Source organism: Crotalus tigris, unplaced genomic scaffold (genome assembly GCF_016545835.1).
Source record: "Crotalus tigris isolate CLP2741 ecotype Arizona unplaced genomic scaffold, ASM1654583v1 scf7180000017790.654992, whole genome shotgun sequence".
NCBI classification, from domain to species: domain Eukaryota; kingdom Metazoa; phylum Chordata; class Lepidosauria; order Squamata; family Viperidae; genus Crotalus; species Crotalus tigris.
The window spans coordinates 557230-581709 of record NW_024096637.1 but is presented as its reverse complement, the minus strand read 5'-3'; the positions used below and the strand labels follow the sequence as shown (position 1 = coordinate 581709).

At 39.0% G+C, this 24480-nt stretch overlaps 2 protein-coding genes across 4 annotated transcripts in view; one reads left to right on the top strand and one right to left on the bottom strand.

The window, feature by feature from the left end:
• The window catches only part of RAB3GAP1 (RAB3 GTPase activating protein catalytic subunit 1), a 29772-nt gene extending 15671 nt beyond the window's left edge, over positions 1-14101 (top strand). The window contains exons 13-25 of one of the 2 annotated variants that reach the window (XM_039342364.1): positions 793-959; positions 1370-1468; positions 1697-1869; positions 2771-2825; positions 3131-3472; positions 5016-5153; positions 7155-7382; positions 8068-8164; positions 8260-8363; positions 8624-8739; positions 8979-9081; positions 11800-11820; positions 13433-14101. In XM_039342364.1, coding sequence (XP_039198298.1) covers positions 793-959; positions 1370-1468; positions 1697-1869; positions 2771-2825; positions 3131-3472; positions 5016-5153; positions 7155-7382; positions 8068-8164; positions 8260-8363; positions 8624-8739; positions 8979-9081; positions 11800-11820; positions 13433-13675 — 1886 coding nt within the window. In that variant the 3' untranslated portion in view covers positions 13676-14101. The remainder of the gene's footprint in view (positions 1-792; positions 960-1369; positions 1469-1696; positions 1870-2770; positions 2826-3130; positions 3473-5015; positions 5154-7154; positions 7383-8067; positions 8165-8259; positions 8364-8623; positions 8740-8978; positions 9082-11799; positions 11821-13432) is intronic. The other variant, XM_039342365.1, reaches the window with a different exon arrangement.
• Positions 14102-14267: 166 nt separating this feature from the next.
• The window catches only part of ZRANB3 (zinc finger RANBP2-type containing 3), a 66181-nt gene continuing 55968 nt past the window's right edge, over positions 14268-24480 (bottom strand). For both annotated transcript variants that reach the window (XM_039342362.1, XM_039342363.1), the window contains 5 exons: positions 23294-23439; positions 19338-19484; positions 16678-17077; positions 15043-15174; positions 14268-14918 (listed from right to left, as the gene is read on the bottom strand). In XM_039342362.1, the coding sequence (XP_039198296.1) occupies positions 14820-14918; positions 15043-15174; positions 16678-17077; positions 19338-19484; positions 23294-23439 (924 nt within the window). In that variant the 3' untranslated portion in view covers positions 14268-14819. The remainder of the gene's footprint in view (positions 14919-15042; positions 15175-16677; positions 17078-19337; positions 19485-23293; positions 23440-24480) is intronic.

Genomic DNA, 24480 nt, shown 5'->3' with positions numbered 1-24480 from the left:
GGATTTGTGAAAACATTTAAGTATTTAATAAAAACGAAGAGTAACAATTTCTGTGAGCTATTGGATAAGAAACATGCCAGTTCTTTTTTTAAAAAATCCTTTTGCACAGTACATGTGGTCCTGATTTAGCAACCACTCATTTTATGACTTTTGAACGTATGATGACACTGAATGAGCAATACTTAAAACTGGTCCTTATACTAAAGTCAGTTAGTGTCCTGATGCTTGGCTTGGAGTTACAATGTTGCAATATTCAGTAGTCACGTGATTGCAGTTTGTGACTTTTGCCAGCTTCCTACAAGCAGAGTCAGTGAAGAAGCTGGCAGGAAATCATTAATGGCGACCATGTGACATTCTTGTTTGATGGCCTGCAGTGATTCGTTTTAATGTGGTTTACAACCACGTCACTTAGTGATGGAAATTCTGGTCTTGGTTACCATTATTAAGTGAGGACTACCTATCATTTTGTTTCCATATTCAAGTTTTTACTTATTTTTAAGCTTTACTGCCAAGTAACTTTGATCGTTTTAATGTCACCTCTCTGGCCTCGCTTGCACATCTAGCAGGTGTTTCCAGTTATTTTTAAGAGGAGTGTAACTTAATTCTGAATTAAGTAGCAGAGGGCATTTTAGATTTAATAAACCAACTTTGCAGCTTTGTCCTTTTTTACTTGCTTGCTTGCTAAAAATGAATCTATAAGGCAAGAAAGGGAAAGACATTAAGGACATTAGATTACAAATTAATATTTTGGAACACCGATTTATTTATTTGTCAAATCTTGATATTTTGTAGATGCTGATATAAGCCATGCTTTGTCCAAGCTCACAGAACCAGCCCCAGTCCCGATCCATAAATTGTCAGTGACAAACATGGTTCACACTGCAAAGAAAAAGATTCGTAAGCACAGAGGCATAGATGAATCTCCTTTAAATAATGAAGTCCTGAATACTGTTCTCATGGTAAGTTACATTTTATGATGAGTTATAAATTGTCTGAGCCAAGAATGCTTTGGATGACTTTCACTCGAATAACAAATCTGACCTTTCTCTGGAGATGGATATCTAGCTGTGGCATGTTGAAAATGGACTGCTGCTAAATGTCTGGCATTGTCACGAAAAAGCATTTAGAAGGCTCAGTTTAAAAAACAAAACAAAACACCAGTGAGGTTGCTGTCAGGCATTCAGCTTTTGAGATCAGATTGATGCTCTATTAATCACATTGGCCGATCAACAAAATGTGTTGTTGATAGCTTCACAGCAGAAGAAATAATGATTTGGGTGTTTGGTAGCCATGTTTCAGGGCAATGTAATAGTAACATCTAATGTGTGTGAAGAAATGGAAAACTGAGGCTATGTGTTTTTCTTTCCAGTATTTATTCCCTGATGCTGTTGACAAATCAGCAGATGGATCTGAAGCTAGAACTAATGCTTCAACAGGAAGCATTCCACCCCCGGATGGCGAAGACTCTGTAAGTTCAGATGCATATGCGAAAAACATGTGCCAGATTTTAATTACTTTTATTCAAAGGAAAAGCAAATTTCACGGGCTTGATGAGGATGACTTTTCATAATGCTTTGTTTAAAGAAAACAACTGGACACATTAAAACTAAATTCTACCATTTAGAATACAATTTACAATTCTGCGCTTGAGTTTAATGTTGTTTCACAGATTCCTTTCATTTGTCCTTATATGTAGAATCTCTACATCCAGTTCAAATCGGCCCCTTCAGACAGTCTGACATACAAACTGGCTCTTTGTCTTTGTATGATCAACTTTTATCATGGCGGAGTCAAAGGGGTTGCACACCTCTGGCAGGAATTTGTCTTGGAAATGCGCTATAGATGGGAGAACAACTTCTTCATCCCAGGGTGAGTATTTGGCCTATTAGTTATTACTAATAGTAAATCAATAGTTTTCTACGCTCCTCAGAGTTAGGTTGAAGAGAGAGTGAAATGTTACGGCCATCTCAAAAAGTTATTCACAGCCAAATTCTTTTATTTAACATAAAAAGGAGAAAAGGCTTGATACATTTGTATCATCTGTGTAGATTGCTCAGAAGGAGATTCTAAACAGTCTCTGACAAATAGCTTTGTGAGGGAGATTTGGTTGATAAATTATGAAATATCCGAGTTTTCTTGTTTGCAAAGTTATGTTCAAAAGATTGTTAGGCTGTGACACAAAGGTCTTAATTTGAGTTGTTAACAGGTTGTACAGGTAGTCCTTGTCTTACAATTATTCATTTAATGACCAAAGTTACAATGGCACTGAAAAAAAGGGACATGACTAATTTTCACATGACCATTGCAGCATCTCCATGGAAATTGGCAACTGCCTCGTATTTATGACGGTTGCAGTGTCCTGGGGTCATGTGATCACCTTTTGCAACCTTCTCACAAGCAAAGTCAATGGGGAAGCCAGATTCTCTATTAACAGCTGCAGTGATTCACTTAACAACTGTGGCAAGAAAGGTCATAAAATGGGGCAAAATTCACTTAACAACTGTCTCACTTAGCAACAGAAAGTTTGGGCTCAGTTGCGGTGATAAGGATTATCTGCACATATTTTCTACTTACCATCTCCATAATGCTAATGATTGCAAACTGAAGAATCTGAACTTTTTTCAAGAAGGCCATAAAATGGGGGGCTCAGTTGTGGTCATAAGTTGAGGACGACCCGTATATGCTTTTTGTGAAAGTGGCAGCATCTCTATATCTTGCAGTTCAATTCTTTTTCTATTGCTGTAGTAATATAAATGTAATTAATGTTTAGGTTAACCAGCAGTGCACCTGATCTGAGATGTTGTTTATTGCATCAGAAACTCCAGGTAAATCTTACAAATCTACATGCTTTCTTTTATGTATTAATCTTTCTTTGAAAAATTGTGATCAGTTACTGTTTAACTGTATCCAGTAAGCCACCCAGAGTTGTACAGATTGGGGGCAGCCTATAAATTTGGGATAAGGACTTATATGAAGAAATATGCTGTCTTTTGCAATTATAAATTTTTAATTCAGGCTCCCTTTTGGGTTCTCTGACATGTGAACAAAACGTTGCTATTTTGAAAATACTCATTACTCACGCTAACGATAGATTTTCAGTGTGCTTGATGGAAGTTTGATTGCTTTCCAGATGTTAAATTGTTGCATTGAAAGAAAGAAAGCAAGAGATGAGGGGAAAAAAATGATTAACTTGGAAAAACAAAAAGACGCAGTGGATCCAAAAGAGAGCGATAAAGAAAAAGGAGAAGTGGGAAAATCTTGGGAATCTTGGAGTGACAGCGAAGAAGAGTTTTTTGAATGCCTGAGTGACACCGAGGAGCTTAAAGGAAATGGACAAGAAGGTGGAAAGAAAGGAATTGCCAAGGAAAGTAGTAAAGAGACGTTAGCATTGAAGCCAGAGGGCCGCCTGCATCCGTACGGCAATATGAAATTGCTTCATCCTGGACAACTTCTCTACGTGCCGGTAACCCAGGTGAGTGGGTAACATTTACAGGTAGTCCTCGACTTAACAACAGTTCATTTAGTGACTTTTCGAAGTTACAATGGCACTGAAATAAGTGACTTACGCCTTTTTCTCATTTACAACTGTTGCAGCCTCCCCATGGTCTCGTGATCAAAATTTGGACACGTGGCCATATTTACGACAGTTGCCGTGTCTCAGGGTCACGTGATCACCTTTTGTGTCCTTCGCACAAATAAAGTCAACGGGGAAGCCAGATTCACTTAACAACCATGTTAATAACAGCTGCAGTGATTGACTTAGCAACTGTGGCAAGACAAGTTGGAAAATGGGGCAAAATTCATTTAACTGTCTGACTCGGCAACAGGCGTTTTGAACTCCACTGTGGTCGTAAGTTGAGGACCATCTACAAATATTTCTGCTTCTCTGGTATCTCCTAGTTCAGTTCCATTTCAGAGGAAGAAAAAAGGGGCTCCAAGCATTTGTGAGACGTGAACAATATTAAAATAATTAATTCGATTTTCTCACCGATGTAATTTTGTCTTGGTTTTTAAACATTCTATTCAATATGAGTCCCATTCAAACTCAGCCTGGGAGATGAGCTGTACAGTTATAGTTGCAGTAACTATTACGGTGCTTTTTCCTTTAAAAAAATGTTTAAAGGAAAGGGAAAAAAGAAAGCAAGACAGTGCCAACAGCAAAGTTATATAGTTCAACTTACAACCACAACTGAGTCCAAAATTTCTGTCGCTAAGCAAGACAGTTGTTAAAGTGAGTTTTGCTTCATTTTGTGACCTTTCTTGCCACAGTAGTTAAGTGAAACACTGCGGTTGTTAAGTGAATAATTAGGTCATTAAACAAATCTGGCTTCCTTCATTGACTTTGCCTGTCTGAAGCGAGTTGAGAAGGTTACCAATGGGGATCACGTGAGCCCGTGACGTCGCAGCTGCCGTAATGACATGCCCGTTGCCAATTGCCCAATTTTTGATCATGGGCCCAGGGGATGCTGCCCATGGTCACAAGTGTGAACACTGGTCATAAGTCCTTTTTGTTTAGCGCCATTGTAACTTTGACTGGTCACTAAACAAATGGTTGAAAGTTGAGGAACACCTGTATGGGCGTTTCATCTATATACAAAAATCTCAAAGTATCACATTTGTGGAATGTACAACAATGGAAACTAGTTTTATTTTTATTGCTTTAGAAGCTAGCCACAGGATAACCAGTTAATGCTTTTTTCCTCCTCTTGGCCTAGCACTACAGGCAATTCTTGGCTTTCCTTGAAGTCACGAAGCTGTCTTAATCCAAGCTGATCTCTCACCTTCCTTTGTCTTCTCCTATTTCCTATTATGCAAAAACCTCAGCAATCTGTTAAATGACTGGATTGTATTTGCATTCAGAAAGTTATCAGGTTTTGGACTGGCTTACCTGGCTTTGGAATAAAGGGGTTGAATAACAGGTTCTGAGCAGGTGGAAGCCACATTCAGTTCTTTTGTTCCCTAACAAGAGCTAATGAGTGTAACAGGAGTTCCCCTCTCTCTCTCTCCTCGTTCAGGAACCAGCCCCTATGACAGAAGATCTGTTAGAAGAACAGTCCGAAGTACTGGCCAAGCTGGGAACGTCAGCAGAAGGAGCTCATCTTCGAGCTCGCATGCAAAGCGCTTGCTTGCTCTCAGATATGGAATCTTTCAAAGTAAGTACAGATTGCCAGGGTCATCCTGCAATGAATACAGACGGTCCTCGATTTATGACCACAATTGAGACTAAAATGTATGTCACTAAGCGAGACAGTTATTAAGTGAGTTTTGCCCCGTTTGACGACCTCTCTTGCCACAGTTGTTAAGTGAATCACTGCAGTTATTAAGTTAGTAACATGGTTGTAAGTGAATCTGGCTTCCCCATGGACTGCTTCTCAGAAGGTTACAAAAGGCGATTACATTACTCCAGGACATGGCAACCTTCATAAATACGATGCGTTTGCCAAGTATCCAAATTTTGATCAGGTGATCATGGAGATGCTGCGGCAGTCGTAAGTGTGAAAACGGTTATAACTCACTTTTTGTAGTGCCATTGTAACTTGGAACAGTGATTGAATGCTTATAAGTTGACGGCTACCTGTAGAGTAACATAAACATCTCATACAACATATCTAGCAGGATATTTCCTCCTTTCTATCATTTTTTTTTTCATTTTACTCATTAGTCTTTTGTTCCATTGCCATCTGCGTGCTGTAAATGAGAAATGTTTACAGAGAAATGTGGTAGGTTCTCTAGCATGTTTGTTACTTGGCTTTTTTGTTCAGGAAAATGTATTCATTGCCAGTTGTCTGTATTAATATTAAGTCAACATTCTCCCTCTCACCCTTTTTTGATAAGCTCCCTCATCCAAATTATGCTTATTCGGATCAAAAAATACGTTTACGGATTGGTTGGCTGTCTTTTCTGTGAATTAAGTATAGTTTAATTGAACTTGAAGGAAGCAGAAGCTAAATGCCCAGTATTGAGGTTAAATCTTAGAACAGCTGTCTAATATATTTTAATACAGTGTTTCTCAACCTTGACAATTTTAAGGCATGTGGACTTCAACTCCCAGAATTCCACAGCCTTAAAATTGTCAAGGTTGAGAAACACTGTTTTAATACGTATTTGTACTTTACATTCTTTGGCACAATATAGAAAATTAGAAACACTTGAGAAACTAGATCATAAAATACATACCATTGCAATCAACAATTCCTCGTTTTCTTTCAAAAATATACCGAAGTAGAAGCCGGATCCTATCCTAGACTCTCATTTTACAACTCTATTTGGGGGCGACTGGACCCTCTTTATTTATTTTAAAGAACAAAATGGTGATAAATATTTTTGTATTTATATCCATGACATCCACGGTGTCCTTCCAGTTTGGAATGAATTGGAATGTTCCCTCAGTTCCAGCCTACCAAATCAATGGTGAAGGAAGTAGGGAATTGCAGTTCCATCAACATCTGAGAGGCTACAGGTTGCTCTCCCATGACACAGCCTAAGGTGCTTTCTCAGGAGGCCACCGGCTTTTCTTGTTTTTTCTCTGAAGACGTTTTTGCTATCTGTACATCCCACGGTATAGAAAATAGTTGAGCTTTTAAAGAACTCCCAATTTCTGAAATAACCTTACTTTTAAATACATTACAAACTTACCAGTGATCAGAATAATCCTTGTATTGAAAAGTTGGGCTCATTGTAAAAAAATCAAACCCAGATCTGATTTGTGCGTGTTATATAACCACTTGCAAATTTATAAGCAATAGTCACATCTAGGATCATGTTAGACAAGTTGAAAATTACAATGTTGGGAAGCTAGGCTTTCACTTTGAATGTCGTGAAAGGTTTTAAAAGATGGAAGTGCCAATATATAATGCCTTTGACCGTTCTTTCATTTATGTTCTCTTATTTTTTTTTTATTTTTTTTTAAAAAAAGAATTGTCTGGCAGATCCATATCAGGTGTGACCAACCTGCGGCTCTGGACAGCTACTAATAACGGCTCCACAAGATGATAAAAAATAAAGGAAGTTTGTTATTTATGTACATGAACTCTGTTATGTAGTTGAAGACAATTCCTCTTCATTCAAGTTTGGATAACCATGGCCTACATAGAAATAAGCATGTTTTCTCCTCTTCCCCCCCCCCCCGGCTTCCCTCCCCCTGTTCCTCTTAGGCTGCCAACCCTGGTTGTTGTCTGGAAGATTTTGTGAGATGGTATTCGCCCCGGGATTACATTGAAGAGGAAACTGTGGATGAAAAGGGGGGTGTAGTAATCAAGGGCGAGCTGAGCGCCCGAATGAAGATTCCAAGTAATATGTGGGTTGAAGCATGGGAAACAGCGAAGCCTGTTCCAGCAAGGAGGCAGAGGCGCCTTTTTGATGACACCCGTGAGGCAGAGAAGGTAAAAAAGATGCTTAGGGGAGTTCCTGAGACATTTCCATTTTAATTCTGGAAGATCTGAAAGCTTCCATGGTGCCCATCCTAGTATATATAGACTGGGGAAAGTCCATTAGAGGCACTTTCATTTATTAGCTTAGCTTATTTTTGTTGTAATGTATCTGTATGGAGTTTCTGTAGCGTTGCTCATAACGGTAACCAACTACGCAGGTCACTTTTAAAGTAAGACAGGATAATGCATGTTACATTTGGAAATATAATCGTCTAAATTGGCAACCACTTTGAATGTGGAAACATGTTAAATAAATTATTCACAAGAACATGAAGTAATGGAGTGACTTTCAGTTACTTTTGAACTTAAGTCCGTTTTCCTTTTAAGCAATAAGTACGGTGAATTTTTACTTTCTTGGCTTTTGTCTCAGTCTTCCGTCACCATTTCTTCTACCTAGCATGCTATATACTGTCTTCCAATTAAAAAATTGTTCCTTTCAATTAAAAAATAAATAAACCTGAGAAATTTAGAAGCACCTTCAGATGGTGGGCCCTCCCTTCAGCGACTTGAGAAAGATGCTTTTTGATTGAGTGCTTAAGAAAGGAACGTGAGCAACCTTCAGTTTTGAAGCCTTGAAAGATGGTTGTCAGTTTTGCAGCAAGGTTATGGCAATCTAATTGGCTTACTGTATCTTCAGGTCCTACACTATTTAGCCATTCAGAAACCAGCTGATCTTGCAAGGCATCTTCTTTCTTGTGTCATCCACGCAGCCGTACTCAAGGTAAAAGAAGAAGGTAAATAACCTTTAACAAGCAAGGTTGTATGTTTCAAGTAAAAAACAGGGTGCGTTTACTACAATGTACTTCATGGGCTTTTCTCCTCCCAACAGAATCTCTGGAAGAGATTGGGTTAGTAAAGAAGATCATTAAGCAGATAATCAGCCATTCCAGTAAAGTTCTCCGGTTCCCAAATCCAGAAGACAAAAAATTAGAAGTAAGGAATTTTATTTTCCTAATAATGTCCAAGAAAAACATTTTTAAAATGTAGCTTTTAAATAAATATTTTTATGATAATCACAGGAAAAAAGAGGTTATATATGATTGTCTTAACTATGTGAGAGAAGAGGATGAGCAATCCTGGGAAATTCTATTGAAACCAGCTCTGATAAAAGTTTGAGCAAAGCTTTGAAATATGTGACTTATGACAAGTAGGGGAAAATGGTTTGTTTGTTTTTTTGTTTTGTCTTTTCCCAGGAAATCATTGGTCAAATTATGAATGTGGAAGCCACAATTGCTCGGGCAAGGTCTCTAAAAGCAAAATTTGGAATAGAAAAATGTAGTAAAGAAGAAGAACGCAAAGATCTAGAAAAGTAAGTGACTTGTTTGATAAACTTGCGTGATTAAAGTTCCCTTAAAGGGAATTAATTACAAGGTTTTCAATCATAGATAAAGCAACCTGAATCATTTCTTCCGAATGCCAATTGAAAATTTTTTGTTGAATGTGAATGTCAATTGAGAACTTTCAGTGTTCCAGTGTTTTTAAAACAGTCTGCGTAAAATGATTTTTCTTTTGCTGATGTGTTCCCTCCCACTTTTTCTGTGCTGTCAGATTTGTAAATTCCTTTCTGGAACAACCAGAAGTATCAGTCGTTGGTGCCGGAAGAGGGCCTGCTGGTATTATAATTCACAAACTTTTTGTGAATGCACAAAGGGTAAGATGGACTGCTAAGTTTCTCTAATATACTTATAAAACAATTGCTCTTTTTTATTATAAGACTCGAATGCCGGGTTTTGAAAATTTGCTTTTACATAATACACTAATGGATGTATTTTCTGGAGAAATAGCTGTGATAGTCTGTTCTAACTAAAATAACCAAATTGCATGAATATTTAAAAACTAAGCAAAGTTAGAGCAAATAGACCAGGGTTGAAATATAATTCTGTGTTAAAACTCCAATTAAATAAGAAAATGGTAGAACCTGTTCTTTCCAGGAAGTAGTTTTATAAAATGTTTACAAAAATTCCAACAGATTGCTGTATTTTAATGTGATATGGCATTAATTCAAAAGATGTGACACTGGTAGTACTGTTTTAGGAATGCCAGAACAAGATCAAGTTTGCCTTTGGCAATAGTAGTGAATGATTTTCAAGCCTAATATTTAATCATACTATACGACGGTAGTAGCCTATAAAATGTACCTGTATTCATCTCACTGTGTATGATATTGATTTAGGACCAGGGCTGGAACAACTTGATGGATTAGGTAATGGCACGAGGAATAGGGGCAGAATTAAAGAGCTACCAAGTTCCTAAAAAATGGAAAAAATATGAGGGGAAGTGAAGACTTAAGAAAGCATGACTTACAAGATGGAAGAAATCTTAACAGAATGATTTAAAATAGTCGAGCTGAGGCTTGGATGCAAAAAGCCATATGAGTAGACTATAACTGGTGCACAACCAGAAGTTTAAAGCAAAAATACTGCTGTTTGGTGCAGGAAAAAAGTCACCGTGTGCTGCATTTCCACCCCCTCCCCTAATCAGTACCGGCTTCAATTCTACTATGATGGCATTGTATTTTCTCTCTGACTTGGAATTCAGGGCAACAGGTATAATTCTCCCCAGCCTTTTGAATTGGGTGGATCTGAGAGGGTGACTAGCCCAGCCATAAGATTCAAGAATAGGCAGGGATACCAACTTGGTTCTCCTCATTCCTAGACTAACTGTTGCAAGTTAGTGGCTTATTTTGGTTTAGATATTACCAATAAACAGAGCATGTTCAGGATTCTTTGCTTCTCTTTGTCCAAAGTCTTCTGGTTCCTTCCAAATACATTTTTATGATGCTATCCAGATACTGCATCCAATGCTAATAGTTCCTTCTTTATTAATCTGTATTTATCTGAAACGGATTTTAATCTTTCCTGAGGACTTCACAGCATGTGTTGTTATGCTGGGTTTACTTGCTAGAACAGAAATCGATGAATCATAGAGAACCACGGTGACCCATTCTAGCATGACACCCTCTTTCAATATTAATATATTGCTAATATTAAAAGCAACCTTTTTATAATCTACACAGGCATTTCTGCAATAGGGTTATTGGGTTAAACAATGCAGTTGGAGTCAGCATGTGTGTGCTGCAGACGGGGCTGCTGGAACTTCAAAGACCACTTATAATCACCACCGTTCGTTTAACACCATCATAATTCAGACAGTTTATTGAATAATCATGGATTGAGAACCTATGAAACCTATGACTAGTCAGTCAGTAACTATTTGAAATTACTGCACTGCTCCTTTTCCTCACTCATGTACCTGGCGTACATCCTCCCCATCCCTCCCCTTCATTCACCTGTCCTATGCTGCACCTCCACGCACATCCCCAAATCTTCTGCACCTCTTGCACAACCCCCTCAAATACTTGCCGTGCCTCTTGCATACCCTCCCAACCCATGTCACACTCTTGCAGACCCTTCCTAACCCATGCTGTATTTTGTACAACTCCCAATATCCTCCCCACGCCTCTTGCACACACTTTATCCTTACCATGCACCGGCAATCCCTTGCACCTTCTGTACCCTCCCCCTGCTTTTCTTTGCTTCTTCCCCCACTCTGCAGCAGCCGCTTACCTGACTGCCAGTCTGGGACTTGTAGCTTCCTGCTGGATTCCACCCTATTTATTTTAGTTGTGGGAAGCCAGAAGGAAGTTGCCTCACCTAGTAACTGTGGAATTTGGTTAGCAACAGTGATCGGAATTGGAAGGATTGCTATTGCTAATTTCACTTTACGATTGTATTGCACAGAGCCAGCAATTGCTTTTACTTAATATTATACACGTTGGATTAATACAAAAACATTGATACGATCTCTTGCATGCACTTTAATGCACAAAAGATACATTGGCATAGGTCAGGGTAGGCAACCTTGGCTCTTTTGTGGCTTGTGGACTTCAACTCCCAGAATTCCTGAGTCAGCATGGCTAGTTAAGGCATTCTGGGTATTGAAGTCCACAAGCCATAAAAAAGCCAAGGTTGCCTACTCCTGGCATAGGTTGTTTACTTGTCTTAAGATTTGATTCATTGAAGTAGAATGCACTTTCATAGGAATTCCCTTTAGAAATCCTAATAGTAAATGTATGTGGCTACAGAGGTCAAAAAGTCCCGCCTCCATCAATTACTGAATTAGGATAGACACAGTTTATAACTGCTTCATGGCAAAATCTGATAGACTTGACTATATTGATGCAATTGATCGTTTACTTTGTGCTAGTCCTATTATCAGTTTCTTTTAGATCTATTTTGTGTTCCAAGTGTTTTATCAGTTTCACAAATCCAATTGTAAGGCTGCTGCCCCTCTCTTCTGAAACCTCTCTTTAACCCTATGTGAGTCATCTCTGACTTGCCTTTCACCATTGATTCTCTTTCTTACCCAGCTGACTGAATCATCTGAGGAGGTAACTAGATTTTTTTCCCTGTTTCTAGTCATCTGCCTAACTTCATGTAGGTGCATGGATATGAAAGCTGCAACAGCATATAGCACAGTGGTGGCGAACCTATGGCACGTATGCCAGAGGCGGCACTCAGAGCCCTCTCTGTCGGCACTCACGCCATGCCCCAGTAATGGCAACCGTCCCTCTTCAACCAGCTGCCCGCTAACTCGCCGAGGTCCCACATGGCTGGATGCATCCCAGCACCCATGCACTTGCTGGCCTCTGTGTGCAGGGGCCAATGGTGTCAGGCAGCAGCCACCCCAGCCCCTGCCTCACCTTGCCCTGTGACAATGGCACCCCCGCCCTGCCTCGCCTTGCCTCGCCCCGCAGGATGAGCCTCCTGCCCACCACCCCACCTGCCAGAGACTCCCTGGATCTCCCCCAACCCTGCCCGGCCCCCACAGGCCTCCCTCCCCACGAGCAACATTGAGATGATCATGCCCACCTTGGCCACACCCACCCAATCTGCCACAACTACCACAGCCACGCCCACCTGGCACCCGGCAAATAAGTGGATTTTGGGTTTCAGTTTGGGCACTCGGGTCTCTAAAAGGTTCGCCATCACTGATATAGCATATGGCTCAACTACTGCTTATTTGCATAACTTAAAGCATTGACATTTTTTTATTAACTGAGCTTTGACATCACTAGAGAATGAAGGAAACTGTTGAAAATGGATGCATAAAATGGGTTTCTAGATTTTTACGTGTATAACTTTCAACTTTCATTTTGTTTAATATAGCAGTATCTTACTCATATGTCTGCATTTCAAGCACCAAATTCTGATAGCATTAAAATATACATTGTATAAAATGATAGGTTCTCCATTTTGCTTGATAAAAGTAATCGTAAACTATTATCCATTTGTTTTCAAGCTATTTTCTCTATGGAGTCCCCCTCCCCCCAGTTCTTACCTCTTGATATTGGAAGGGGAAAAAAACCCTTCATTTTCAGAATAGTACACTACAGTTGTGTGAAGTAGCTGGTCAGTTAATTTGAACCAAGCAGAAATTATAGTTCAATGGTTGAGTAGAAACTCTGTTGAAGCACAATATTTCAAATCAGTTTAAAATTTTGTTTAGACGTGATAGGATCAGCATAAGTTAGAATAGGTAAAAATGTCCGATTAATGGGTGACATCCTGATACCGGGTCTAATTAAAGTAGGTTTCTCTAGTTACAGATCCCACCACTGAGAAAGTCAAAGCAAAATAATTTCAGTCCAGTTTTATCATTTGATTGAATCACAGTGTTCAATTGCTTGTTGTTTCATAACATAAATTGCTTTCTTTGTTGGACAAATCAGCGTGAAATTGTTTAAAGCCTCCTGTTGGCATTTCAGTGAGATATTCTTGTGGGTGCAGAACATATATATTTACGTGTTTGTATCCGCACTAGTCAGTTTTGTAAGCAGAAACTCTAGAACAAATGCTTTTTCCTTAAGCTTATATCCCGGTGAATGTTGTGCTTTGTCACACTTAGTATTTATTGACTGTTATGTTTTTATGCTATCATCTCTCAAAAACAAATGTGAATCCAGTAAAATGTCCCAGTGCTGAGGCTTCTCTTTCTTTTAGGTTGCCACAATGATGCCCTATGAGGAGGAACTAAAAAGATCAGGCTCTATGGATGAAAAACGTTTGAATTCTGGAATGAGTTCAGATTTTCCACCCCCTGCAGGACGTGAGGTTATTTTACGTGCAACTGTTCCACGGCCTGCTCCTTACTCTAAACCTTTGCCTCAGCGGATGTACAGTGTTCTTACAAAAGATGATTTCCGACTTGCGGGTGCCTTCTCATCTGACACAACGTTCTTCTGATTTTAACATCTACTCCAGCAACATTGTCACCCAAGCAAGTACATTAAAGAGATGTTTATCCAGTCTCCTGGAAGTGAAGATAATATTCAAGAGTAATGCCGACGTGAAACAGTTCACATGCATAATATTTATGGGATTTTAATCTTTTCCATGAAAGCCCCTTATCTATTGATAGATGTTGGGGGATTCCTCATCTTTACTTAGTGATCAATTCCTCTTTAAAAAAAAATCGCTTTACAATGATAACGAAAATATCACAGAACTGTGTATTATTAAGTGTAAATTAAATTATGCAATACTGCTTCACAGCCTTGTTTTATGCTCATGTAAAGTGAGTAGATTAGAAACCTAATAAATCAATGGATTTAAATTATTTACAGCTATACAAATATAGATATTATGTATAATAAAATTCACTTCATTGTGGCCTGGATGGCAATGTGCTTATTTAAATCATTTTGTTTTATATGATACGGTATAGTCAGAAAAATTATTGGTAGTTAATATAGCAATCACACCCCTCTATTTGTATTGGATGATATCAAATCTTGGACAACTACCAGCTTTGAATGTTAACCTCGATGTATTATTATACATGCACACACGCGTGCGCGCGCACACACACACACATCCATATTTTGCTCTTTAGGGTAATATGTTGAAAAAAGATTTTATATATTTCAATCTATATAAATTAGGAAAAAGTTAATATAAAAGTACCAGTTTATTTTGAGATGAACTAATGTACATGTTTAATTTTATAAAAGATACTTTTTTTGTTTAACAGCAAGGATTGTTATATCGATTATAATCTATATAACCTATCCTCCAATCAGTTCCAGTTGCGGATCAGTTGTTAAGAAAAATGCACTAGTAATGCTGCAGTACCAGGATTTTAAATAAATGTTTGCATTGAACTTTGCTAACAATTTGTAAAAAAAAAAAAATCTTCAATTTTCTAAATTTGAAATTTAGAAGGAAAAACATGTATATTGATACAGCTTTTTAAACATTTCTCACATGGTGTTTTCCTAATGAGCTGTACTAAAAAACATACAAAATAGTGCAGCCTGAAGATTTAATTTGAAATAACTTGATTGATGTCAACTCATTCAAGCTGCGACATCCATTTCATCAAACCTTTTCATAATTTTACAAAAAACTTTGTGATGTCTGATGCATATTTTGAAGCAACACATTGTTTTTTAACTTGGCTTCTTTCTTTTGCTTGTTTTGCTGTTCTCTAAAAAATACACAAAAAAAGCATGTGAAATCAATTTGAGAGAAGTACAAAGAAAATACTAAGTTTTCTTAATGTTGAAAGTTCATGAATGTTACAATATTTTGTTGCTGCATCCTGTACTTACCTCCTTGTGACAAACTGTACATAGTGTTTGGAAGTTTTCAAGAGTACATTGTCCACCTCCACTGAAAACTGGCTTGATATGATCCACTTGCCAGAAATGGCCCTCAGCTGGGTTCAGTATAATTTCATTTAACTGAAATAAAATAGAATCGGTGGCAATCAGATATCATGTCATTCTACAAGTGGAAAGGAACCATATACTTAAATATCTTTCTTCCAGTATGCTTTTGTTGCTTTTAGTCAAATCAATTTCCTATGTGCCTCAGAAATAATAATTGTTCCACAAAAATAGCAGTGCTAATTTGAGGAAAACATAAATGATATGTCAGTTCAAATATCATTAAGTCACATCTGTGAAGACCAAATAGGGAAATCAGCTTTGTTCTTAATTTTTAAACTGATATAAAAGCAGCAAGTATGCATCTTAATAGTGTAATTGTTAGCTTGTCTTCAAAAAGTAAGTCAGATAGCTATTCTTCATTCTAAAAGCATGAAATGAGGTACATTGGAGATCCAAATGTATTCCTAATGAGTTGGAAATGAAATGTAGCAGAGCTCATAATACTGTTAGTGTCAAACACAGATTCATATGGGATAGCTGCTAAATTCTGCTATCAAAAAATTGTGACTAATGTAAAAACTGGTCATTTAAAACCTATAAAATAATAAATTCTGATGACATTCTAGTATTACCTAATATTTTTGAGATACGATTAAAAAACATACATATATTAATTTCCTACTCTTGTTTTGATCTGCTATATTTTCTGTGAAAAGCTAAAATAAATTTAATTTGTTCTGCAAAGGAATATGATTGAGACTAGTTACCATGCTTACATCTGCTGTGTTCAGAGAGCAGCTGGTCTTGCTAAGTAACAAGCTGTTTGAATAGCACAATTTTCATTCTTTGAATGCTTGGGCCTGATAATGTTCATAACATTTACGGCATAGCAATAACCATGTAATCTAATTATTCTATTGTATAAATAGCAGTTTTACATGAAAACGCTTTAATGTAGTTTATCAGCCTTTGAAAATAATTCAGAAAAGGTACCTTCACGCATGCAAGTCCAATACTTTTTTATTAGAAGAGGTTAAAGAAGTAAAGAAGAAAGTTTAGACTTCCTGGAGGAAAAGCTGTGGCTGTTTTAGGAATAGAATAAAAATAGAATAGAATAGAATAGAATAGAAGCTGGAAGGGACCTTGGAGGTCTTCTAGTCCAGTCCCCTGCTCAAGCAGGAGAACCTATACCATCAGACAAGCGACTGTCTAGAGTCTCTTCTTAAAAATGTCCAGTGATGGAGCACCCACGATTTCTGAAGGCAAGCTGTTCCACTGGTTAATTGTCCTCACTGTTAGGAAGTTTCTCCTTAATTCCAGGTTGCTTCTCTCTCTGATCAGTTTCTAACCATTGTTTCTTGTTGGCATTAACATCAGCGTGAGGATGTCTCTAAGCAACTGCAACTTCGAGGCTTTTTGGAAGCCTGAAAAAAGGCTTCTTTAATGAGTATCAGAAGGGATCAAATTCCTTCTTCCAAAAGATTTTAAAAGTTCCCCTATATTTCTAAAATCACCATTCATTCATTCACTCATTCATCACAGAACAATTTCCTGTATTCCAGCAACGTATTTCACCTGTTTTAAAGGAAGCTTGGACATCCACGACTTCTCCAAAAGATCCTTGCGCTGACTCTTTGGGGCATCTCTGACACAAAGATAGAGTTCTTGGGCATTTAACCCACATAACTGGCAAACTCCATGCTCTATTTCAAAAACTTTAGTTCTCAGGTAACTATTATTAGTATAGAAGAAGAAATCTTCCTGGCATTTAAGAGAACAAAATCGTGTGTCCCAGGCGGTGTGTGTTAACTTTGCCTCAACTTGGATTGTTGGCTTTTGACAGCGTAGGCAAAGTGGGTTCCCTTCATTATCTACCGCCTGTAAATAGCCTTTGCTTGATGAAAATTCCTCAACAGCAACAATCTGGTCAGAAACTAAATTGGTATCTGGACAACTCCCATCTTCTGAAGGCAACCTAAAACAGAAATAATACAGTAAATAAATTAATAAATGCCTAGATTATTTTTACATTTGTATCCCATTGCTTCATTAGGATAGCAGTATGCAATCTGCAGACCCATGTACCCTATCTCATTTCAGCAGCCCCAGATTATTGTGTCTGAAATTTGGTAACAAAATGGTTGAATGTTAACTGCACAAAGAAGGGTTACTGGATTTAAGTAAGAAAATGGGCGCTTTACCTCTTAGACATCTCCCATTCTGATCCTATCACTATCTGCCCCCCCTCCTCCCAAAAGGCTGAAAACATTGGTTAAATTGCTCACTGGATTGAAATAGTTGTGCCAACTTGTTTCAATTATGTACCATTACTGAATATTCACTGGAGAAAGCAATTATGTTGGAAGAGTTAATGGCAAACGGAAACCAGGCTGCCAAAGAACATGGTGGCTGGACACCATCAAAGCTGACAGAATATAGAACAACTCAAAGAAACAGTGCAAGATCAGAAGATGTGGAGAGACCCGGTCCATAGAATTGCCAAGAGTTGGATTCGACTGAATGGATAACATTATCACCATTACTGAATGACCTATGGCTATTCCTGGCATATATCGCAGGTTATAAAATCTAGAAATAGACATTGATACACATAATATGTTAGCTGCCTTTGGAAAAATCCTTAGATTTCCTGCCAAAATGTATTTTTATTAGGAAATAAAGGAACAGAAATTATTAAATACATTTGAAACTCAAATACTTTGGCCACGTAATGAGAAGGAAGGACTCACTGGAAAAGGGCCTAATGCTGGGAAAGGTTGAGGGCAATAGAAGAATGGGACGACAGAGAATGAGATGGCTGGATGGAGTCACTGAAGCAGTAGGTGTGAACTTGAATGGACTCCAGGGGATGGTGGAGGACAGGAAGACCTGGAGGAACGTTGTCCATGGGGTCGCGATGGGTCGGACACGACTTCGCAATTAACAACAATTGAATTTAAGCATATTTTATTTTGGACTTGAATATATTCATTCTTTGTCTGTCTTATATTTATGGAATTCCTAACATGCCCCTTAAAACTCATATGCAGCGTTCATCTTTTACAATGTTGCATATTTATGCTATAAAAGGCTTACCATAGTATAGCAAGGAATGATTCAATCAAATAACACTAAGTAAAGCCTTATTTTGCACATATTTCCTAACACATTTAATACTGGTTTCCTGTCAGTTTCTTTTGAATCTAAGTTAAATTTGATTTACAAAAGGACGTTTCAGTTTTGGTTTGCGTCCAACTAAAATTATTTTAAGGCTCCTGCAGAAAATCAACAAAGGATCCACTGAATAGAAAACACAAGCGGCTAAATATGTTTTCCTGTATAGAGAAGACAGAAAGACAAAGCTTATGATAGCTGGTGATCCTGCTACCAAAGAAAACAGCTATTGTTCTAGGTTTTTTTTTTTTTTAAGAGAAATTGCCCAAGTCATTTGGCTGTTTTGTTTTTTAAAGTGTTGTTGTCAACTGCAAACTGAATACCAGAATCTAAAATGTCTATTAAAGTTTAAATACTAGAGCAGGGGTAGGCAACCTTGGCTCTTTTATGACTCGTGGACTTCAACCCCCAGAATTCCTGAGCCAGCCATGCTGAGGGGAAAGGGAGAGGTTTCCAAGCTGAGCCATGCTGGCTCAGGAATTCTGGGAGTTGAAGTCCACGAGTCATAAAAGAGCCAAGGTTGCCTACCCCTGTACTAGAGGTATCGGAAACATTTTCATCACGTGCTAAAAATATAACAGATACCAGGAAAGTTTCTCTTAGGGAGGCATTTTCTAACTAATAGCATTGCCACTAAAAAGTGCAGTGTGCTAGTACTTCATTTTATCAGAGGAGGGCTCCAAGAGGCACCAAAGTTGCTGGGCACGAATTCTCCGAAAATAATTTCAATTATCAAGGTCTACGTGCTTTATTACAGAGCCAATTTGGAGTACAGGTTAGGGCCTCAGGCTAAAACTGGGAAACTGTGAGTTCTAGTTCTGCTGTAGGCACAAAGACAGGTGGATGATCTTGGACCAGTCACTTTCTGTCAGCTTTAGGAAGGAGGCAATGGCAAATCACTTCTGAAAAAAAAAAAAACTGAAAAAAACCCCAAAAAACTGCAGGGACCTGTCCAGACAATCTCTGAAAACTGGACACAACTGAATAGAAAAGAAAAAAATGCTTTATTAGAATGTCATACAGTACTTCTGTTTTCTTCTCCAGAGCACGACTAAACTTACTGTATAAAATGATTATCTTCTTTTCCAACAGGGGTTCCTTGGACTCTTTTAACTTCTCTGGATGTTTTGGTGATTATACGAACGCTACCGCCACTGCTGTCAGCTTTTGTCAGTGAAGCTCTGGCAATGTCTTCTTTTGTCATGTACCTAAAATATTAAACTCTGCTCTTAGCTTTGAGTAAAGGCTAAAAACTGAGATGCATTATTCACAAAACAGATGGCCCCCACAAGGTGATCCCTCCCTTCCAAGGGTAAGCTACAGCATTAATTACCAATCGTTATTTCTAAAATGTTAACGTTAGGTAAGGACGTCTTAACAAGGAAACAGATTTTAGCTTCTGAATCCATCTTTTTCCTCACAAGATTTCCAAAATAGTCTATTGGGAAGGAGCTATGCATAAAACAGTGGTTGAACAAACAGATACTGAATTTCTGAACAAGATTTTTCTCTGTAGGCGTAGAAGCCAGAAATTTGTTTTCAGTATATGAACTTTGGATTCCACAAATCCTCAACATTCAAAAGTAGACTTATTTATTTACAAGCTTTATTTCAGCAGCCTAGTTGGAGGTAAAACTTATTTTTTAATGTTATTCTTGTTCGAGAGAGAGAATTAGAAAGCTTCACTACTCTTTTGAAGGTTTATTACTATATCCCCATTACTTTCTACTCCATTCTGAGCTATAAACATGTTTTTTTTTTTAAAAAAAAACCCCAAACTAAAAAATACATTATGAGGAATTTCCGATTTTTATCTCTTAAGAGTGATTATGAATTCAAGATTTTTGATTCCTCAAAACATTATTTTGACTTGTTCTATTTATGTTCTATTCACAATTATATTTTAGCACTCAAATCTGGAAAAAGAAATGATATATTTGTGGAACATTTGCTTCACACAAGCTGTTTATTATAATATGTGGTGAAAAAGTTACATCTGTACTGTGCAAATATATTGAGTGATGATCTGCTACTGATTGTTAACCGCAACCCATGAGGAATCTGTGGGGTCTACAGTATATGTTCAACAGCAAGAATGAGATTTTAAGTCCTATTTTAGGGCCAGGACTGGATTTAAAAAAGTTTTTTTTTCTATTTAGTTGTTTTTTTTATTTATTCAATTTCTACAGTTGCCCATCTCAGTCAATGAATTGTCAGTTTACAGTTCAAAAATGTATTACAATTGAGACATTAAAAACATTTTAAAACTATAAAAAACAATAAAAACATCCAAAACAAATATACATATCAGACAAGATATTTGGAGAGTTAGCAATATAGCCAGGAAACTGGACCCTTGACACAATCAACACCCAGGCTTGGGAACATAGCCAGGTTTTTAAGACCTTACGAAAGGCTAACAGGGCTGGAGTGATTCTAATTTCCACAGAGCTGGAGTCACTGCAGAAAAAGCTTGTCCTGTCCCTGCCAGTCGACACTATTTTGCTGATGGGATCTGCAGCATGCCCCTTCTGCTAAATTGGGTTGGGTGTGTAGAGACTCTTGGAAAAAGGCAACCCCTCAGGTAATCTGGTCCCCAGCCATGTAGGGCTTTAAAGCTGACAACCAGCACCTTGAATTACACCTTTTAACACATCAGTAACCAATGCATCTCATGCAAAAGTGGTGCTATGTGTGCGGCATATCTGGCACCATTTATTACTTGCACCTCAGTTGAAATTTCCAAACAGCAAGAGCACCCAGACTTATATATCGCTTCACAGTGCTTTTATACAGCTCTCTCTAAGCGGTTTACAGAGCCACATATTGCCCCCAACAACCTGAGCTCTCTTCAGAGGCAGCCTGTGTAAAGCGTGTTACAATAGTCTGAACAAGAGATTACAAGGGCATGATTTACTCTAAGCAGGGGCCTCCCTATTCAATATAGGTACAATTGACGCACCACCGAAGGTGTGCAAAGGCCCTCCTAGCCACGGCTGCCACCTGCTCTTCGAGGGATGAGCTGAAGCGGCGGCAATGCAGTACAGGCCTGTGGAAGAGCCAGCTGGAGCCGCATAGTTGCTGGGGCTCTGCTGAGCACCCAGGATCCACGCCAGGCTCCAGCTGACTGGCGCTTCTGGAAGCTGCACGCAGTCTGGGGAAAGGAGTAAGTTGCAGCTACACCGAAGACAAAAGGAGGAGGAAGGGATACACATGCCCGTTTACTTTTGGCCCGGGGCCACCCCAGCTCGCAATCAAAGGAAAACCCCGAATCCAGCGGGCCAGAAGGCAGCCCAGCCACTATGCCCCTCTGGTTCCTTCACCTCGCACCCTGGGCACAGACACAGTCACCGCTCCTCGCCATAGCTGGGTGGGACTTGCAAGTACCTCCATCCTGCAAAGAGGCGCTCCCGCCCAACATCATGCCGGCAGCCCCAACTAAAGGCTGAGTGCTCCAGCCTCGCCTTGCCAAGGAAGGGGGTGGCAGCTGAGACTACGTCCCATTTGCAGCTTGTCAGCGGTGCTCAAAGGCTGCCCAACTTTACTCTGGAATTTCAGGGTTGGAAAGCGGAGGGGCAGTGCTGTGTTTGCAGGCCTGGTGGCACCTGCTGGGAAGCCTCTTGTTTAGTTAGTTAGTGATTTAACTATGTTTTCTTTTTGGCTGTGTTTTAATTTATATCTATTGTATGTTTAATTGAGGAGGGCTCAGAGAGGTAGAAGTGGCCAATATGGAGGCTGCACCTTGCCCTCCAGATCTGACTCCTCTGCAGATCTCTGGAGAGGAGGAGAAGGGTGGCAGGGGAGCTGTGTGAGGGAAGGCTGCCCAACAAGCCAGCCTCCTTACCATGCACAATTGGAAATGGGAATTCCCTTTCGAGAAGGGCCAGCCTCCCTTGTGCAGGACCCGGGAGCGCTGCTCCCCTGCTGCCTCTTCTTACTCTCCAGAGATCTGTCAAGATAGAAATTGGACTCGGAGAAAACTGCTTCTGCAAATGTCCTCCACCTCCTGCTTTGTCATCAGGGGGCACCAGACAGAGAAACACCAATGATGTCTGAGATTGGGAAAAGGACGTCTCTTTAGCGTGCTATCCGCAAACACACACACACAAACATTCCAAGCTTGGAGACTTGGATCCACATCTGAGCTAGCAAATTGCCAATCATGCCTGGGCCCTCTCCTTCCTCTGTGGATAAAAGTCCCCAAACCTGGAATGCGGTGTGTGTGCGTGCGTGCGTGCACATGCGCTTGGCTGCTAGCAGTTTGGGGAAGCAAGTTTGTGGGGCACTGAGTTGTCCCCACATCGAGTTAGCCAGTGCAACTTATTCCGTTCCGACCCAGCTGTGTCCAATGAGTGGTGTTGAGCAAGCCACGCCCACCTGCTAGGTGACTGGTGGCCCTTGAATATTGCCATATCCTAAAAGTGGTACAATCTCTGAAAAGGTTGAAAAGCCCTGGCCTATAGCATCATTCCAGGGCCTGGGGTAAAGATATCAAGCTGGTTATCATTGCATATTGATGGTATCTCACCCCAAAAGGGTAAACATAATCCACCCACCCCTTCTCCTGGTAGCATTTCACTGTCCAATTTGGCTTTTTGCAGCAAGGCCTGAACTGATGATAAGATTATCAAAAAGGTCAAGTGGAGCTAATAGGAAATGCAAACCTTATGAAGGAAACTCTCCACTATTGTTGGGAAAAGCACTTACTGTTGATTTTTTTTTTTCAACTATGCAGTTCAAAAAGCACTTAGGATACAAAGACATTTTAAAAAGAAGAAAGATTGTCCCTTCATCTAGCACAGCGGTCTTCAAACTTGGCCCTTTTATGACTTGTGGACTTCAACTCCCAGAATTCCTCAGCCACCTTGTCTGGCTGAGGAATTCTGGGAGCTGAAGTCCACAAGTCATAAAAGGGCCAAGTTTAAACACCCCTGATCTAGCATCATCATGACGAAAGTATAACTGCTTGAGACATAATACTTAGACCAGAGTAGGGAAGAGGACCAGCAGCACACACCGCTTGGTACTGGTGAGTTTGGCTTGTTGTTTAGACAGTATTTCTTCAGCAGCAAGAACAGGATTAGAAAAAAGCTGGCCACTTTTTCTGATAATTCTCTGCTTCATGGCTGTTAGACTATCCCATTCTCTCACAAACCTCAGTATCTAGAAAAGAATTGTTATTCATTAAAACTGTGAAGATTTTACCTTGAAACATACACCTAATAGATGACAGTGGGTTTTAACATCATTTCAACTAATGATATGCTCTTTATGTCATTTACCCTGTACAAACATTCAACCGTTTCTAAGATAAATGAAGTCTTTTTTAACATGGCAGCAGCCTCAGTAACATCCAATCTCAGTAACATCCAATCTCAGTAACATCCAATTTCTGATCCAGTAGATCAGAAAATATCTACTGAGCCAGCCCCTCATTTTATTTCATCACAAATCACAGCAAAGAGAAAGACAAGCAGGTAAGAATTAGTGTAGTTTCAAAGAGGACTTAGCCTTGGAACTTAAATTATCTTGATAGATTTCTTTTCCCATCCATTTCAATCAGCATGCTAAGAGCTATGCTTGTCAACGATTGCACAGCCACAGATTATTCTGCCTTGATCTAGAGGTTAGCAAATGTATACATCCATTCAATCATGGATATAGATACAGCCCAGTGGCTTGATACTGGGTGACAAGCATGAATTTCTTTGCTCAAATTCTACTTTTTTAAACATTTATTACACTAGGTTACCTTAACCAGACCATTTTCTCAGCCTCAGTCTCTTCAACTAGAAATGATCTTCCATTATAAACCTGTGAGCTTTGTGAGCACGGTACAAATGTTAATGTTTGCATTTAGCAGAAAGACTCCTGTGTATTTCAAGTGTCTCTTTGACACCTTTGAAAATAGAAAATGCTGTGTCGTTCTTGTACATACATACACTTGGTCATAAAATATTAACTGGCACCTATTATTTCACATTTTGCTTTGTAATACAGGGACAGCTGATGACTGCAGCAGTGAACACTTATTTTCAGATGTTATTGTAATATGAAGGGGGGGGGGAAATCCACTAGAGCCTCATTTGTGTTTTCAGAAACAAATATTTGTAAGTTTTTGTATATTCTGTCAGATTCAAAAAGTCAAAACAGTTAGTTGCAACAATGAAATCAAAGCAATTGTGTAGTAAAGCATATGTGACA